The following is a 19648-nucleotide window of genomic DNA, read 5'->3' on the forward strand; positions in this document are numbered from 1 at the left end:
GGGCACGATAAGATTCAAGGAGAGTACATTTTAAAATGGAATGATTCGATTCGGTTGAATCAAAATCGATTTTCTGCTTCAAATCGGTTTTCATTTTACCCCTTACAATTTTCATATAAATTTTTACTCTAATGAATCACAATCAATCAATCAATTATCAAATGATTAATGATGGGTGTGTCTTTCTTTTTACTTAGTCTCAAATGCTATTTTCCAATATTAATGCCTTAATCATTATTAAAAAAAACATTTAATCCTTTTTAATATATATTCAAAAGTCTTAATAATACCTCATAGCAGTCAAATTAAAAAACTTTTTTTTTTCATTTTAGGGTTGGGTCATTTGTATTACCAAACTGCAGTCACTATAAAAATGTTGCATATGTATTTTATATAGTGAAAAATGGAAATATCACAAAATGTTGTTAAACAAAAATGATCACATTTGAGAGGTTAAAAAAAAGGGGAAATTCACTTGTGTTTAAACAGCTGAGATTGTTGATATGTTACTTTTCAAAATAGGACATTTAATGAAAGTGTTTTTTATGACGCAACAATTTGACTTTCATGTAGTTAAAAAACTGTATGGAGATCTGAACAACCTCAGGTCGATAAGATTATGTTTGACTCTTAGTTTGCCCTCAAGATGCTAAATGCTAAAAAAACAAGTTGTTTATATGTCAAGCTGTATTATTACCTCTGATTTGCAGGTCTAAAAGCATCTCTGGAGCGACTGCAGTTAGACTACGTTGACGTAGTATTTGCGAACAGACCGGACCCCAATACGCCCATGGAAGGTAACGCCGTTACACTTAAACATGTTTTTCTCAGTGAATCTTGTCAATTTGCTCTTTCTCAATGACTCTTTTTGATGTAATGAGTCTTAAAACATATAATGGTGCATGTTATCTTGCTGCCTTTTCCACCACAATGGGAATAAGGATGTAGGGGCTGGAGACCTTTTTGAAATGGCAGAGTGCAAAATGTTTGTTAGTGTGTGTGATGGGGGGTTGGCGTCTCAGTTGGTCGCTCGCTCTCCATCTGCTCCTGTCAAGAGGTTCTCTTTGGGGATGAGTTCAGTCAGGGGTCGTCCGTCTGCCTGCACTTCAGGGCTTCACCAGTCTTCCACGACTGTGGAGATTAGAGTCAGAAATAACCGGTGAAGTTCGATTGAATGAAAGAAATAGGACTTCGTAAAATCCTGTGTCTTAGTTTTAGTCTCAGTCAGTTACAAATGATAACAAATCTCTTGGGGGCAGAAAATATTTTAAAAAGACAAACTGCTGTGAATTAAATAAAAATACAAATAGAATATTAATGATGATGAGAATAATAACAATAATAATAATAGTAATAAATGGTAAATGGTCTTTCATAAAGAATGTGGTTGGAAAAAATATATATTTCCGCCGTAATATGCGTCTTTTCTTAAATTCGTTTTTTTCCCATAGAATTCAGATTTTTTTTTTCCCCACTTTAAAAAATAATGGTTTGTCTCATCATTTGATTTGAAGAGACACATCATTCATCCAATAGTATAATTGCCTAAGTCATTTTTGAAAACAAGAACGGCGAATTTAAAAAACAAGAACAGTCCAGTTGCTTCGATTCAACTTTTATGGAGTACAAATGGCCTTCCTGGATGATTCAGAACCTGCACAGACAATGAGGAAAAAACATTTTTTAGCAGGCAAATTGGTATTTTTTATTAATATTTTGACATTACGTTCAAAATGACTTGGGCAATTGTGATATTAGGGGAATGATATACATTTCTTTGGAGTGCAAACTGCATACCATACATAAAATGTCAGTGTGCAGATCCCTGTATGTGGTGCATGCAGGGAACACATAGCCAAATAAATAAGTACCCGGTAGCTTTTAAATAGATTTGTTAGGTAGGTAGGCACGCTAGAAAAATCAATTTTCCATATTTAACTTGTTGGTGAAAATGGTATGATTTTCTTTCTTAAAATACGACAACGTTTTTCCAATGTTTTGATTCCCAAACCCTCCCCTTAAAGACCCTGTAAAGGGGCAAAAAATGTATTGTAAAGTTGACACGGCACTGAAAAGAGACTATTGTTAACAAGCCTTCCAAACTTCAACAAATAAAGAAATGTATTGAAGGTGTTATTAAAATGAATTTAATGTAATTATGAATTACTTTACGTAGTTGGCAGAAGGCAGTGGCACCATTTCTTTGTCTCTTGTGTACAGAAACGGTTCGAGCAATGACCCATGTGATAAATCAAGGCATGGCCATGTACTGGGGGACATCCCGCTGGAGCCCCATGGAGATAATGGTGGGAATCAAAGCGCTGCATACTGCAAATGTGTCGGGCATTGCGATGCGCTTTCACGCTGGACTTCATCTTATTTGTTTTTTTCCTTTCCCTGAAGGAAGCATATTCTGTGGCACGACAATTCAATCAGATCCCTCCCATTTGCGAGCAGGCCGAGTATCACATGTTTCAGAGGGAGAAGGTGGAGGTGCAGCTACCTGAACTTTTCCATAAAATAGGTGAGACTTTCGCTTTAAGACCTTTGAGTTCTTGCTGGACTGGATGTCTTGTCATGATGATGACGTTCTCTTGTGGTGCAGGTGTGGGGGCCATGACGTGGTCACCGCTGGCCTGCGGGATCATCTCAGGGAAATATGACGGCAGGGTGCCCCCGTACTCTCGGGCCTCTCTGAAGGTAGCCATGTCCCAGCCGTTTTGCTGTGGTTCCCCTTTCCTGTGCTGGTATCCACCTCCTGGTTTGGTTCCCTTTCTGGTTGTCGATGGTCCTTGCACCTTGTTTGTTCATTGTCGCTACACATTAGTACAGTGCAGTGGTGTGTCTCTTTTGTGGCATGTTCCCTCAGTGACTGTCACTCACTCTGCATTTCCCTGTTTTGCAGTTTCATTTCCTTTGTGGAATGCTTGACTCAGTGAATGTTTGGTGATGTTATTCGTATTCATGTGAATGGTTTCATTTGTCTTTCTTACAATGGCCATTGTATTTGGTAGGAATTTGCATTGGCTATTGAACTTTTTTTTTTTTCTTTAGGGTTTCAAGGATGAGGGTTGGGAGTTTCAGCATTTGTTTTGGTTGGGTTTGATGTAGGGTTTGACGACAAGAGTTTAAAGTTGGGATTTGGGCTACAGTAAGGATTGGAAGTCATTCTCAGGATTTCACGCCCGGGTTGGAGTTTATCAGTCAGGTTCAGGGTTTTAAGCAAGGGTTACGGTTGACAGACACCAGGGTTTGGTTTCGACTTCACAATTAGGGTCTGTGTTCAGGTTAGGAGTAGGGTTGGGCATTGTTTGAATTTGGGCGATTCTGATTCCCGTTCCTGTATTCGATTCCGGTTCGTAACAATTCTCGATTCCGATTAAATTATTTATTTTTTTTTGTGGGGGGGGGGTGTAGTACTTTCGAAATTGTCAAATATTTGTTTCATTAACTTTTCTACTGTGTATTAATTTCCCTATGATTTTCTCAATGGATATTTTTGACAAATATATTAATATCAAACCTATGAGCTTGAATTATCCACAAGAGCTTTATTTTGGAGAACCTCAAGAAAATACAATACAATAATGCAGCTTATAGCATGCTACTTAACACCCATTAATGGGCAAGCAAAGTGTGCAAATAAAAAGAAAAACTTGTGCTCGATGTGGGCCCAATTCTGACTGCGGCGCGGTCCGTATCACTTGGCTGTGTCGAACATCCATAATTATCACATCGCACGAGCATTATCCTGTAGTCTTCGTTGCTGTCCGTGTGTAACTTGTCGACACATTCTGCTCGCCCGTGCGGCGCACACACATTTCCTACTGGTTGTACTTCGCTTGTGTCTGTCGATTGCTCCGCGCCGCGCACATACTATTGATACTTTATTTTGGGCGGCTTCCTCTGCGAGATGGATTAGGAATCGGAATGCGGCACCGACATTTTAAAACCTGAACGATTTCGGGAGAACCCAAGCGCTAGTCCCGGTTCCGCTCGGTTCCCTGTTCCCAGTGCCCAACCCTAGTTAGGAATCAGGCTCAGGGTTTCAAGACAGGGTCAGAGCCTGAAGTTAGGATTTAGTGGTCAGGTTCAGCCAGTATTGTCTTTCTCAGTCATCCAAGTCATGGAAGTTTGACAACTAGACTTTTTTGTTGAAGACACTTTTAATCCAAAGGGCTTCTTTGGTTCTAAATCCACAACTAAAAATGTAGGTTTGAATAAAACCTTTGGATTACAAGTGAAATGTCTTCAACAAGGTGTCATTGATGGTGTAGTGGTACACTCGCCTGAGTTGTGTGAGGGCAGCGTGGGACCGGTTTCCGCTCAGTGACGGTGTCTGTTTGTGCCCTGCGACTGGCCTTTCGCCCATAGTTAGCTGCGATAGGCTCCAGCATCTCCTCGCGACCCTGTACAGGATAAGCGTTGTGGAAAACGACACATGATGCGTCTTCAACAAGAACAAGTCCGAGGTCCTCAATTCAACCTTTGAAGAGTCAGGTTGAGAGTTTCAAGTAAGGCTTATGGTTGACAGGGTTTGAAGTTGGGGATGTGTTTGAGTATCAGGCTCACAGTTTCAAAGTAGGGATAAAAATTAGGGTTAGATTCAAGTAGTGGGATAAAACCACGATTATCACCTAACATTATTATTATTTATGCTAGGTTTGTGGTTAGAAGGGTTCAGGTTTGACGCTAAGTTGGAGGTTTGGAAAAAAAAAAACCGAGGTAATTTAGCAAGTGAAGTGTAGGCGGGAGGAGACAGAGTCACGTGTTTAAAAACAGGCCCTGGTGACACGGGAGGCGAGGCGGCCGCGGTGTGAGCAGGGCGGTGTTTTTGAGCAGGTGTGCTGTGTTTTCGACAGGGTTACCAGTGGTTGAAGGACAAGATCTTGAGCGAGGAGGGTCGGCGTCAGCAGGCGAAGTTGAAAGAGCTGCAGGCGATCGCGGAGCGGCTGGGCTGCACTCTGCCCCAACTCGCCATCGGTACGCAGATGCATTCTGCCGCTCTCTCTCTTTCTGTCTGTCTGTCCGTCCCCTCTGGCTCGGAGGGGCCGAGGTCGTTGTTTTTTCCGTGTTGTCCACCTGTGTGCTTGTTTAGGCCAAGCTAGGGTTAATCATCAATAGACCAAAAAACAGTAGTTGATCCATCATTGTATCAACAAGGGGCTCATGATTGTTATATTGTGAAAAACTTGTCCTGTGAAAAACACTTATCTCCAATTATGGAAACATCCTTCATTTTCCCTTTAATACGATGTCTGTAACGCGGAAACATGATTCATGTAAAAATAAGAACATTTTTAAAAATGGAGATAAGTGTTTTTTCACATGACAGCGACGATATGTAAAATGGTATCTCTTCTAATTCAATTCATTTTGATCATATTCAACATCATTTAAAAAAAAAAAAAAAACTTTGTTTAATTTGCGCTAACATTATTGGAGCCACATTGTTTTGTTAAACATCTTTTACGCTACATAAACAGTACTCCCGTGCCTGCGTAGGTTTTCTCCGGGTACTCCGCTTTCCTCCCTCATTCCAAAAAACATTCATGGTAGGTTAATTGGAGACTCTAAATTGCCCCTAGTTGTGATTGTGAGTGCGGATGTTTGTTTGTCTCTGTGTGCCCTGCGATTGGCTGGCAACCAATTCAGGGTGTCCCCCCCGCCTACTGCCCGACAGCTGGGATAGGCTCCACCCTTGTGAGGATAAGCGGTATAGATAATGGATGGATGGATGGATTTCTTGGCCTATGCATGAATGGACGGCCGCGACAGTGTCTACTATACTTATTCTGTAGTCTCGCTGAGTCTGCACATCTGATTTTGTTTCAGTTTACTACTAAAGAGACATAACAGTATCTACAGACGTCTTTTCTGTATTAGCACAAAAGTCAGCCACATAAACGATCTGGAACATTCGTTTGAATACATCAGAAGTGCCGTAACTATCAATATGGCATTTAAGTGCCTCTCCGGCGTATGTTCGTATACATGCAAAGGTATTGCTTGGTCTCAACATGCATTTAGCAGTTTCAGGAGTCAGCGGGAGGATGGTGTGCCACGCATAAATCCCACCAGTGGATCCATATCGATTCCTCAGGAAAGTGAGACTGTGCAAAAAAACAGAACAGCCAAAACTGGCGGCACACTTACGAGGGCTGTTAAAGCATCACGACTAGTCAACAATGGACTTCCTGCTCTTATAACGGCGTAGATTTTTCATGCTGGCAGGAAGACGGCGTTTATGGATTAGCTTTCACGGCCCATTAACGTACGCTCTCGTCTCTCCCAATTACCATAAATCCTCCGGGCAGTCCTACCGGGGAAGCGCGCGGCGATTTATGTCCTCCAGGTGATCATCTATATCACGGTGACACTCCACTATTGAATATAAACTACACAACAATGACTTCTCGCACCCCCCCCCCACTGCTATGGGCTGCCCTCTTGGGTGCTCTAGCAGCGCCTCCTCAATCCCAATACTCAGTTGCCTCCTCCATCAACACTAATGTTTAATCCCCATTTTAGTTTTGCAATCTTTATCCTCTTAAGATTCTTAGAAGTTACACTCTCTGGCTAACAGCTACATGTGGACTTAAAAGGGACGTCAACCCAAACATATTTTTTTCAAGAATATGTTCAATGCAGGCGCACTATTTGAGACAAGGCATACATATCTGATTAATATTGCATTTGTGGAACATGTGTTAAGCAGCAAAATCCACCCATATAGTTTCAAGTAGTAGAAAAAAAGGTCAGTATGTTATGTCGAAGGATGGATGGATGGAAGTTCATTTTCTTTGGATTTCTCTTTGCGTTTGTGTGTGTGTAAAAGTTGCCAATGATGGATAAGAGGAAAAAGTTGCTAACCATAGAAAAAATGTATTGTGACTGATGTGAGTGATACAGACAGGCCTGGCTGCTCTGTAAATGATATTGGCTGCGTCGGGTGAAAACCTCATGTGTACAATTTCATATGATTTCGCAAATCAATATTAATGGTTAGTCTATACGTGGTCTGTTATTTTGACAAATTATTAGCAAATCTTAAGTGTTAAAAATAGCTTGAGCGCAAATCGATTAACTCTCTTGTACACTTCAACTGTCTTGGGAAATGTCGTCTCTTCTTCATTCTGTGGCAGCATGACGTCGCCTCTAGATTCCAAATATAGATTACACAAAAAGTGTGAAAATAATTAGGGTAATATATATTTTGAGTAAGCATAGTTTGTTGAATGAAATTAGCTGTAATGCTTTGGTGCCAGAGGAACTTGTCAGTCCTGAAGTTAAAGTAAATTTGCGTGCAGATTCATTTCTGCCTTTTACACTGTTTTGTCAGCTCAGGGTTTTATTTACTGTATCATTCATCACTGTTGAAATAGAGTTTGGGGAAGATGACGTAATCACTGTTAGCTTTTGTTAAGTATTAAGTATTGTCGGAGGCCTGGCGCGGGTGCACTCCAGTAGTTTTGCGAGGGCTTTAATCCCAAATTGAATTAGCTAATGAACATAATTATGACAAGGCGTTGTTTTGATGTGGTGCACAACAGTATTTGAAAGATAAGTATAATACCAACTTAAACGATGCAGTGTTTGGTAATTCAAGCAAGATGGGATTTTTGTTTTGTTGAAAAGTACTGGTTATGGTGAGGTGAAGTTTCTGCCCGTGAGCGACAATATGAGCGGGACAGAAAATCAATCGCACAACTAGAATGTAAAATGGAAGGAATCAATTTTAACAAAAATATGATAACTACAAAGAGAACATGGAACTCATGTTAGAAAGCAGTAACCTCTGTCCTGAATGTAAATAGAATGCAGCCAAAATGGCTCACAACATGCATGAAAATGACCAGAGAGGACAGATTTACTTTCAAGCGTTGGTTGCAAATATAAAACATTTGAATACTGTACTGGTCATTGTGGCACATTTAAAAGGCTAATTGGAATAGAGCATGTCACATGTAAACAGTTGACTACAGCTCATTAGTCAGAATGACAAACAAAGTCTCCATGTAAAACCGGCTATTGTCAACACACCCATTCCACCTTTTAGCGATGAGCGCTCGGGTACTGTTTGTGATGGTGTTTGCGTGTGTTAGCGGTGTCATCACTGTCCACTGGTCTCCTGCAGCGTGGTGTCTACGTAATGAGGGGGTGAGCTCTGTCCTTTTAGGGGCATCCAACGCTGACCAACTGATGGAGAACATAGGAGCCATTCAGGTGAGCCTTGTGTGTGTGTGTGTGTGTGTGTGTGTGTGCGTGTGTGTGTTTGTGTGTGTGCTTGCATGTGAGCTAAGTGTCCAGGAGGCTCGTGCAGCTACTTTCCTGAGAACACATGAGCCTCTCGGTCACTTTTCTGCAGCATGCTCCACTACACCACCGCGCCACTGCCGCCTCCTAATAAGGTCAACACAGGAACACATTACTTGCCGGGGGGGGCGGAATTTAAAGCCACCACCACTTCATGCTGATAAGATGCACCCTATGGATGTTTCCAATGGGTAATGAGGGGAGCTACATCCTCTCCCTCATTTACACATTGCATGAGTTTTCCCGTTTGTAAATGTTACGCTCACATTTCCAGAGGGCTCTGCAGTGTTCCTTGAAAAAGACACACTCTCTTTTGCTTTTTGTTGTGTGAGGGAATAAGTCTTATTTTTACATATACATGTTACCCCTCCTTAGCACAATGAGTCTAAACTTGCTCCGGTAGATTCTGAGACACGAGGCAACAATTGATCAGTAGGTCAAACTTCTACACCTTTCAGCAGTGAGAAGTTTAATTTTCATGAAATAAACATGGTGAAGTGTTGAAAATTATTTTTGGGGAGTTAAGTTAGTCAACAAAGAAGTCAGTAATTATCTCAAAATTATTCTTACTGTTGTCATAGATATCTTTGCGGAGAATCTCCAAAACTACAGGTAGCGGTATCAAGCTGATGATTTTCCTTTAGCTAATTTCATACTCATTTTAATAATTGCACATCATTAGCTAAACTTTGGCCGGGAATCCGCAAGATTTTCCATAAACGATCATCAGGTATGCGCTTCCAAGCCGCAACAATTTTGCTAAGGTTCTCTTGCCTCACCTGTACAACTCTGCAACATGAACATTTAAAATGATATATTTTTTAAGAAATGTGTTTACATACACCACAGATCAAAAGTTTGGGCAACACCCGGACATTTAAATCTTTTCCGTGGCCACACACTTAGAAATGTCCTCATTTTTAAAAGAAAATCTGTTGGTACGCATGTGGTGGAGTAACTATTCTTCCTACATCTTCCTCTTCAGGTTCTCCCCAAGCTGTCGTCATCCATCACACACGAGGTGGACAGCATCCTGGGCAACAAGCCGTACAGTAAAAAGGACTACCGCTCATAACGCCCGGTAGCCGCAGCGCGTCCCGCCTTTTTGCCTGATCCTCCGTTTGCTTGAGCTTCAACCGAGCGAGACCCCCAGCCCCTGAAGCCCCTTCCTCAACCTCAACCCTCCTGGCGCATGAGTGTGGTCGCACCAATAGGCCACCGGGGGGCCCCCTCGCTCACACTTCCAGGGATATTTAAAAAAAAAAAAAAAAAGGAGGGAGAAAACTGACGTCTCTCGAGAGGTTTGCAAATCAGACGTTCAATAGGAAAACGAGTGAAAAATAATAAGCACACACTGGCTTGGGTGCTCAGATGTTATTCTGCCACGCCCAGCAAGCTGAAGGTCAAACGTGAAGAACACGTGTTCTCGTGTTATCCTCCACGTCGTCTTGTGTTTGTGTCTTTGTCTGACAACAATCAGCACTTTAGTATGGTCAGTGTCGCTACCCTACCGCATTCTTAGCCCTAGCCCTACACATGCACTAGACAAGTAAAAGAAGTGGCCTCCTGGTAGTTTCTTAACTTTGACATCTTTTTTTGTGTTTTTATCGTGATGCTCCACACTCCTGCTGCCTTTTTTTTTTTTATACCCCCTGAGGCTCCTCTATCATCCTCATATGCATAGTTGGCACGCCTGTCTCTTTAGCTTTAACATTAGCTTTAGCTTAAACATTTAGCTCAAGGAAGCAGCCAGCTTTGGGTGGATGAAGCGGACATGTTGGCTCATTCACTATAAGACAATGTTAACATGCCTACGACTTTAGTTTTTAACATTAGCTTCAGTATTAACTTTAGCTTTAATGTTATCTAGCAAAGCAGCTATATTGGTTCCTGTTTGCCATCAGGGTGTGTTAACATGCCCTTGTCTTATCTTAAGGACTGGGCCATCTTGGCGCCTGTTTGCCATCAGTGAGCGTTAACGCGCATCAGTCTTCTGCGGAAGTGTAGAACTGCCAATGTGGAGTAAAGATTTTTGTTTGGGCCATGTCGTTCTAACATACTGCAAAGACATTCAAATGTATTTGGTAAAGTTGTTTGAACATATTACTAAAACAGTTTAAAAGCTAAACAAACATTTTCCCATAATTTCAGGGTATTGTAAGGAAGCGTGGAACTGCAAAAAAACAAAAACAAAGTCTATCCTCATTACCTTTGACTTTTGACGCTAACAATTTAATGATGCAGAAAACATTGAGTATTAGCAGCATTTTGAACAATGTTTACTTAATTGTTACTGTTGGTGGGCTTCATCCTGTCCACCTGTGAAGTGGTTGTAGTGCACAATTGCGCATGTGCAAGGCAATATCCCATGGCATTATGGGAAAAAATGTTTTGTGTTTACTTTCAACAATACGTTTGAAGGACTACCAAACACCAGAAGTTGCCATGTCAGTCCATGAGTCATCCGGAGGTCATTATTTCAGGCTGGCCCAGTCCGGCGGCAACAGCCAATCAGTGTCGAGAACGCACATGCAAGAAAGAAAACACACACACACAGTGTTGTAATTGGTGAAATAAAAATGATATAGGACAATGTCACTGCAGTCTGTTTGACCGAAAGATATAAAACACTGTTTTGTTTTTCTTAAACTCGAGTCGGCTTGTGCTATGCCCGCATGTGAAGTAGTAAGTATGTTCTCGACACCGATTGGCTGTCGCTGGCGACGATGGACGACAGGGCTGCACTGAAATGATGAGTGATACATTCCGATGACTTTACCATATACGTTTGAACGACATTGTCAATACATTCAAAGATTATCAAACACACTCGAACAACTTTTCAGTACGTTCCAATGACATAGCCCAGTCAAAAATGTTTACATTGGCAGTTCCACATAATCTTCAGCCTTAACGTAAGCTAACGTCAACTACAGCAAGTAGCCACTTGGCTGTTGTTCACCAAGAGAGGGTGTTAACATTTATGTATCTTTAGCTTCAATCTTTGTTAGAGGAAGTAGCCATGTTGGCAGAGCTGGGCATTCCGTCTGTGTGACGGACCGGTCCATCTATCTACCTATGACAGACGCCAGTTTTGCTGACGGTTGACAAATGACGAGTACAATTTTAAAATAGACAGACTGAGCATTGTCGGAAGTCCATGTATAGAATCAGTCTTTCGTCTGTTGTCCATCTTTAGTCTATTTTTCGCAGCGAGGCTTCGAAGGCCGTGGCAAGGAACAATAGTGAGTTGTTGTTGCTTGGGGGACAGATTTGCGTGAGGGACCAGGCTCTGAACAGGCTTCCATGGCGCAGTGTGTGTGTGTTGGGGGGAGGTTTGCAGTCGGAATCTTTGACGGAAGCCCGTTTAATACCAGAAGCGGACCGACCTATAGGCGGGTAGGCCTCCCCACCCCTCCCCCGCCCCGAAAAAGGCGAATGACGGACAACGGAAGTGTACCCACTATGCAGACGGATGACAAATAATGTGCGCTCACTTTTTTTGTAAAATGCCCAGCTCTGCATGTTGGTTCTTGTTCAACATCAGAGGGTGGTAAAGAGGAACCAAATGCAGAATATTTTTTTGCAAGAATACATTGTATGTGCCACCACTCATCACAAAGCAACACTCTGATTATTATTGCAATCGTAGAATAAGAATTAAATGAACATCAATGTACGGAGGGCTGTCATGTTTCATTAAATTGTTATCAGACTGGAAGTGGCATCATGTCACATTCTTGTTAATTTGCACACTTGTGAGCGTGAAAAGGTGTTTAAAAAGAAGGCGGCCCCTGTAAGTGAGTAGATAGGATATGTGTGAAATGTATTTTTTAGCTAAAGAAGATAAGCTTATGCACATTTAAAATACAAGATAAAGAAGATAGGCTTATGCACCTTAAAAAGCAACAGTTTTAACATCTTGAATTTAGTTTCATTTTAATGTTTGTTAGAGGGAGCGGCTGTTTTAGCTTTAGCATTAATGTTAGCAACAGGAGAAGCCATCCTGGATCTGGTTCACTATCAGAGGGGGTAAACATGACTATACCGTGAGATTTTTAAGCTTTAGCATTAACGTTCACTTGAGAAAGGCCTTTTTTGTCTCTTGTTTTGCATCAGAGGGCAGACATTGATTGAGTTACAGCAGAAAATATGTGCTTCTGTCGTTAGCATTCATTTTTAGCTCGAGGAAGTGGCATCAGAGAGTGCTGCCACACCTTTATCCTTTGCTTTAAACATTAGCTAAAGGAAGCGTTATCTTGACTTGACACATTTTCAAACGGTGATGGCGCACCTGTTTTTTTAGCTTTAATATTAGCTGTTGTTTTAGTGTTAGCTGGAGGATGTGACCATGTTAGCCTTTGTTCAGCAGAGGGTTAATGTGCCACTGTCTTTAGCTTTAACATTAACATTGGCTCATGTCTGTCATCAGAAGGTGTTGTCGTTTTTGTGTTTTTAACTTCAACTTGTTCTCCGTCAGAGGGTTTTACCGCGCCTGAATCTTTAGCTTTAGCATTAGCTTGTGGTAGCTACTGGTCATGTTTGCGCATGTTCTCCTCAGAGGGGGTTAGCGTGTTTTGCTAAAAGAAGCAGGATCTGGCTTTCCATTAAAGGGTGTTAATCTCATTTTGTGTTTAGCTTTAATGTTTGTGTGCGAAAGCAATTATATTGGCTGGCCATGAAAGGAGGATTGCACATTTGTGTCTTTAGTGTTAGCATTAGCTAGAGGAAGCAACGGTCTTTGCTCGTGTTTTCTTGGCCTGAAATTTTGTCTTGAGTGTTTTGCCTTATTGTGTACAACCTGCGGGACACGTCAGAGACATTGTCCCTGTCACAATGTTTTTTGTGTGCATAGAACACATATCAAAGTAGTGCTGAAACTAACAATTACTTTAATAAATTGTTTAATCTGTCTTTTATTTTGTCGTTCCATCCCTTAATTAAAAAAAAAAAGGACGTTATTTCAAGGTGTAGAAAATCCACATACATAAATTATGATTCAGTTACTGGTTTGGGCCGTGCCAACAGAACATAGGCAAAAATGTTGATCATTGTTATCCAAAGTAAAAGCAAATGTTTTTTGATTCAACATAAATATGATCTGTCTGCTTTTATGAAGGACTACGGAAATCTAAGAATATGTACTGTTTAGAAAAAAAAATTCAAAGGATTTGGACAATTTTAAGTTAAACAATGCACTAAATGATTGATCGATTGTCAAAAATAATCTGTTGATTTGATAATTGATTTGTTGTCGATTAATTGTGCACCTCTAGATCATAGTTTTATTCGGATTGCGTTGAAATGTTACATGTTAGTAACTAAAAATCTCAATATGGGCCAATAAATTTAAAATTTTAACATTTTGAACAATTATGAATTTTTGGGAAAAACTGTTGTACGTATGCAGTATCATGAAGAATTGGAGGATCCCCAGTGGGGTACATTGGGGCCATTCAAGATCTACCATGCATATGTAGTTTTTAGTTCAAGTGTGACCTTGGCGTAAACAAGTTGCTACAGAAACAGTCTGTATGAGGACGAGACATTTTTGAGGCAGCAGCTCAGGGAAGTGAGCCGGTGTTTTTTGTGCGTGTGTGCTGTAATGCGTGTGTGTTTCTGAGGACGTTTTATTTTTGGGGTGCAAGCCAAAGAATCCCTCTGACTACGCCAGTAATAGGGAAAATGTGACGATGACCATACAACAGGAAATGGAATTCAAAAAGGATACATGTGTCACTCATCTTGACTGCTCAGTACAATTTCTGTTGTTTCTCAATTTGAGAAAATGAACGCGGCATCTGTAAAGCTGTTGTTGGAAAAGTGCTGTGAAACAAAATACACTTTTACACCCAACCCAAGTTAACGAATATCGCATTACCACGTCAACATTTACAATAGATTTTACATTTTGACTTTTGATCATCACCCCCTTTCAAAGAAATTTAAATGGAACCCCAACTCCCAGCTCACAAGTCCTTCTTATCTTGAAAGCACAAGTGCAGCCTCAATCAAGACATCGATTGAGTTACAGCAGAAAAGAAGACTGTGTGATGATGTAGTTGGCTGTGTGCTCAATCAGTTGCTTTAAGGAGAAAGTGTCCAATCGCACAAGATGTATCATTCTCGTGGTGGAGGTGACTTATTTCAGCAATGGAAGCGGAAAAGGAGAGAATCTATTTTTATGGTTTTGCCTGTAACAATTAATGATTCATCATCTTGGCTTCATTTTTTTCCCTCTTGTTAAGACTGACCAGTTGTGTTGTGATTGTAGAGAAAAATGGCCGAGAGAGACAAAGATCTCGTGTACATAATGAGACAAGTGTATATAGTATATATACATTATATTCCAGTAGTGATCGCCTCTGCCTTTTCTTTATTTTTGTTCTTTTTTCTTTTTAAAGTTCTTTTGCAGGCGTTGCTAACTGCACTGTGCTTGAATCAAAATTCTAGACAAGGATGTACAGCTTCATCATTAAAAAAAAAATTCAAGAATGGCAAATGAAGTGTGTGTGTGTCTTCATGCAGCTATGATTGTATATTAACAGTTTCCACAAGATATTCTAATAGTAATATTAGTAAATATTATGGGACATTTTTTTTCTGAAAAAACTATAACCATATTCTCATAATTATTTTTCAAAAAAATACATCATTCTCATAACTGTAATGAACAACACATCATATGCAGCACCATTTATATACACAGCGGTCATATTTTTTTTAGATTTTTTTGCTGTGCTGTATTCTCATACTACATTTTTTTTCAATCAATTGTAATTTTCTCATATTTTCTTGAAAAATACAACTTTATTGTGGTACATTTTACACCAAAACATTTTTTACAACTGTTCCCTTCAAAAAAGGACATCTTGCAATTACTTTTTTCAATAAAATGTTTCTGTTATTTTTTCCAAAATAAATATACCATTTCCACAATATCAGTACCATATTGTGAAAAAGACAATTGTCATCATGAGACTGTTTTCTTAATGACTCTCCATAGCTATTTTTTATTCTCACATGACATTTTTTCACACTGAATTGCAACTTTTGTAGAAAAAAATACTTTGTGTCAAAAAGTATTCTTGTGATGAATAATCTTCACTATGTATTTTGTCATTTCCTTAGCATGGCCCCAATATTCCTCTTATGTCAACAAAATTTGAAATATTTGGAGCTAACTGGCAGAATAATATTTTAGCGGTTAAAAACGAGGACAACGTAAACAGTTTATGTTGAGGGTGAAAAGTTCCATAGTAACGTAACTGTAAATAAGGACAACACATGGCAGCACATTTCAATATAAAAAAAGGACAATTATTCTATATACAATGGTTGTAAAAGGTATTTCAAGGGCAAAATATTAAACACAAAATACCAATGTGCAGTCCAAAAGATAAGTTTTTGTTTTTTTTCTTTTTCGTTCCACTTGTCAAAGCTTGTGTCCCAGAGTGCAATCTCATCAGAGTCTCTTGGAATTGTTCATCAAACAAACATCCACTGAATGGGGTCGCTATAACAAGTTTTCCTGCGTTGAGCTTCCCGTGCTGTTCCCCAGAGCGAGTTGTGGCGGTCCTCCTGAGGATACGCACACAGACACAAAATGAAGTCTGGAGATGTGTGGCACATTTGAAGAAAATGAACTGCTCACCTTCCTGACAGGAGAATCCGATCCACATGTGCGTGCAGCTGCAGCGGCCATTGCGCGGGTTGCAGCGAGCGTCGTGCTGGCATTGGCAGCTCTGCTTGCAGTCAGGCCCAAAGCGATCCTCTCGGCATTCTGTCACAAGTTCAAAATATTCTCAATATGGACGTCATGGAATACGAGTCAATTTTTGCTGCATGTGCATACAAACCTGTCCCACCACAAAGACCTACAGTATGTACATTTATTTGAATCAAAGACTGCAAAGGTTAAATCTAAATTGAATGTGAATTTGAAAACTTTGTATTTTAATTGTTTTGTGTGTGTTTTTTTTTAAATATGCCCAAAAGCCATAATACATTGTGAAAAAACGTTTTTAAAACATTCTCTATGTTAGTTTTATATTCATAAAAATAATGCACTCAGAAATACTATTTAAAATCAAAATCATAGACTTTAAATTTGTTAATCTTTTTTTTTTCAAACAAAACAAAATATTTTAAAAAATAAGCTCTGATTTTTTTTTTTTTTTTTTTAATTGAATCATTCTTTTTTGTTTGTCTTTGTAAAACAATTGGGCCACTAGTAAAAAAGCACAACATGCAAAAATATTTTGAAAATTAAGAACTGAACTCTATTTTTTGGAGGGAGGATGCTTTTTAAATAAATGTATTTTCATCCTCTAAAAACAAAAAGTATATTTGCAAAACTAAAATAATTGAAAGAGCGGATGAATGGAAATGACAGACAGATTTAAGAGATGTGTGCCATGCCCCTTAGGGACTCAAACAAGTGCAAACTCACCAACGTCACATCTGTGCCCGGTCCTTCCGGCCTCGCAGAGACATCTTCCTGTGACGGGATCGCACCGAGCGCCACGCTCGCATTCACACACGCTTGCGCAGCCGTGCCCGTACGTGCCTTCTTCACACACTGACCACAAACAATAACATCGATGAGCCACAAGGGGGCAGCGCTTAAGTTGCATTCTGTGACGAGACTCACCTTTTTGGCAGCGAGCGCCGTGACGCCCAGCCGGGCAAATGCACTGACCCGTCGCCGGCTGGCAGGAAGCTCCGGCCGCGCAGTCGCACTGCAGCTGACACAGCGTCCCGTACAGACCCGACGGACACGCTGAAAAACGCAATCGTCATCAATAAACCACCAATCCGTGCCTCATTTTTACCACAGTAAAACAAGAAATGTGATGAGAACCATAGAACATGAAATGGAACCGCAGCACACGAAAGCATCTTATTTCAACAATACAGTGGTGCCTTGAGATACAAGCTGAACTTGTTCTGTGACTGCTTGTATCTCAGACACAAAAGTGTTCTGAATAAATTTTCTCCATTGAAATGAATGGGAAAAAATGACACTATAATATTGTAGTTTCTAAAAACGTAATAAAATGATTAAATAGAATGTAAAGAATTAAAATGTTTGTGCGTTACGGTGAGTTCATAGCAGCTCCTTGTGGTGTGTGCAACTTGGCCACCAGGGGACAGTATAATACAGTAATGCAGGCAAAGTTACACAATTACTCTTAAGTGACTCAGTACACTGCTGTAATCATAGTCATTTTTCACAGAGGACAAAGAATGTATGCCTGTAATATTTGTTATATTGTCTGTCTGTGGGTGTTGCTTCACCATTTGTGTTGTGGGCATGTATTCCTTATCATTTGCAAAAAAAAAACTACTAAAACTACTGCAGCTTACTGTAGTTGTGAAACTCTTCTTCGTATGTGTCTGTATGTCTATTATACTGCCTATTATACTGCCCCCTGGTGGGCCGCTCCACAAAGAGCAAAAATCTATGTTTAACTGATACCCTAAAAAAAAAAGTTTTTAAGCCCACAAAAATTCTATAATGTTTTTCAAATAATGAAAAAATAAACTTCAAATAGGTGCAGTTAAGTAAGAATGGTGTAATGTGTTGTTTTCTCACCAAATTCACACACATGTCCGTAGTATCCCGGCGTACAGCGACAGGCGCCGCTCAGTCTGTCACATGTGCCGTTATTTTTGCACTCGCACGTCAGCCGGCAGTTGGCGCCAAAACTTCCTGCCGGGCAAGCTAAAGAGGAAAGAGAAGAAGAGCGGCTGTCACACGAGCGCTCCCTCTGGATGATTTGGAAGTGTGCGACGTGGTACCGATGTCGCAGTGCGGTCCGCTCCATCCCAGGCCGCACGTGCACTTGCCCGTCTCCGAGTGGCACGCGGCGCCGTTGCTGCAGTTGCAACGCCTCACACAGCCCGAGCCGAACCAGCCCGGAGGACAACCTGATGCGCAAAAAAAATAACACACGCACACGCATGATCATCAACCACACTGGAAGGCATTTTTGAGCTCGATAGATAAACAGATATGAGGGGTGACTCACTTTGTGCACAGTGCTCTCCTCTCCGTCCAGGTGGGCACACGCAGCGACCGGTTACCGGGTGGTTCCGGGCTCCGTCTCCACACAGGGCCACCTGGGCGCAGTCGGGTCCGTAGCGGCCGTCGGGACACGCTGTCGTCGTGGAAAGCATAAATTACAATTCTTGATTTTGAAATACCTGTTGTTAGTATGATTGTTGTTTTGTTCTTTCGGGACTCACTGATATTGCAACGAGCGCCAATGAAGCCTGCGGGACATTCGCAGGCGCCGCTGGACGGCACGCACACGCCACCGTTTTCACACTCGCACTCCCGCTCGCAATTTGGACCGTAACGGCCCATTCTACATGCTGAACACATAAAAATATATGACATAGGGCCTTGAGATACAAAATAAGGAAAATAGCACTTTGTATAATTATATAGTTAAAAATAAAATAAAATAGATTATAAAGAATTAAACAGTTTTATCAACAAAAGTTCATGATTTAATTCAACAGGTACTTCTGGTGTGTGCCTTGGCCACTAGGGAGCAGTATAATATAAGATAAATGCAAGAATACTCTCTTCTAAGTTGTTTTTCACAGGATAAAGGACATAAACCTGTGACAATTGCTGTATTGTTTGCTTACATGTGTTGCTGCACTGCTTGTGTTCAAATATCCACCGCTCATATAACTCATCTAGACGGTCTATGGAGCTTTGCATTGTGGCTATCACACTTTTGTAAATCTTTAAAGCGGAAGTCAACCCAAAATTATTTTTGTCCAAGAATATGTTCTATGCAGGCCCACTAAGTGAAACAGCATTCTGATTAATATTGTGCTTGTGGAATATGAGTTAAGCAGCAAGATCCACCCGTTTTTAGCCATATCAGGGGGTGGCCATTTTGTCACTTCTGTCGACTGAAAATGACATCCCAGTTGCGCAAGGGCTCAGGTAACGGCCAATCACAGCTCGCCTGTTTTCTGAAGCTGAGCCATGATTGGTCGTTTTCTGAGCCCTGAGCATCTGTGATGTCATTTTCAGTCGACAGAAGTGACAAAATGGTCGCCCCCGGAGATGGCTAAAAACGGGTGGATTAACTCTTGTTCCACAAACGGCTTGTTTCAACTAGTGGACCTGCATAGAAGTTATGCGGTTTGGTTGACTGCACAAAATTATTTTGGTTTGATGTTTAGTTTGACAGTAAACTTCAGATGGGAGTGGCAATAAACAGCTTGAAGCTTCTTTTTAGAAGAATTGTTCCCTATTTGCCAAACGGTTGCTTGTTATGAAGTTTGCTGCCACCATCGTTTTTGA

At 40.7% G+C, this 19648-nt stretch overlaps 2 protein-coding genes across 8 annotated transcripts in view; one reads left to right on the forward strand and one right to left on the reverse strand.

Moving 5' to 3' along the window:
- The window catches only part of kcnab2a (potassium voltage-gated channel subfamily A regulatory beta subunit 2a), an 82964-nt gene extending 68146 nt beyond the window's left edge, over window positions 1-14818 (forward strand). For all 6 annotated transcript variants that reach the window (XM_086041920.1, XM_086041923.1, XM_086041922.1 and 3 more), the window contains 7 exons: window positions 711-797; window positions 2221-2306; window positions 2404-2524; window positions 2606-2700; window positions 4863-4983; window positions 8138-8226; window positions 9302-14818. In XM_086041920.1, coding sequence (XP_085898046.1) covers window positions 711-797; window positions 2221-2306; window positions 2404-2524; window positions 2606-2700; window positions 4863-4983; window positions 8138-8226; window positions 9302-9391 — 689 coding nt within the window. In that variant the 3' untranslated portion in view covers window positions 9392-14818. The remainder of the gene's footprint in view (window positions 1-710; window positions 798-2220; window positions 2307-2403; window positions 2525-2605; window positions 2701-4862; window positions 4984-8137; window positions 8227-9301) is intronic.
- Window positions 14819-15106: 288 nt separating this feature from the next.
- The window catches only part of megf6b (multiple EGF-like-domains 6b), a 62120-nt gene continuing 57578 nt past the window's right edge, over window positions 15107-19648 (reverse strand). For both annotated transcript variants that reach the window (XM_086041917.1, XM_086041916.1), the window contains 8 exons: window positions 18568-18696; window positions 18351-18479; window positions 18121-18249; window positions 17915-18043; window positions 16970-17098; window positions 16769-16897; window positions 15971-16099; window positions 15107-15897 (listed from right to left, as the gene is read on the reverse strand). In XM_086041917.1, the coding sequence (XP_085898043.1) occupies window positions 15833-15897; window positions 15971-16099; window positions 16769-16897; window positions 16970-17098; window positions 17915-18043; window positions 18121-18249; window positions 18351-18479; window positions 18568-18696 (968 nt within the window). In that variant the 3' untranslated portion in view covers window positions 15107-15832. The remainder of the gene's footprint in view (window positions 15898-15970; window positions 16100-16768; window positions 16898-16969; window positions 17099-17914; window positions 18044-18120; window positions 18250-18350; window positions 18480-18567; window positions 18697-19648) is intronic.

The sequence above is a fragment of the Filicampus tigris genome, chromosome 9 (genome assembly GCF_054856515.1).
Source record: "Filicampus tigris isolate MCC_2025a chromosome 9, RoL_Ftig_1.0, whole genome shotgun sequence".
NCBI classification, from domain to species: domain Eukaryota; kingdom Metazoa; phylum Chordata; class Actinopteri; order Syngnathiformes; family Syngnathidae; genus Filicampus; species Filicampus tigris.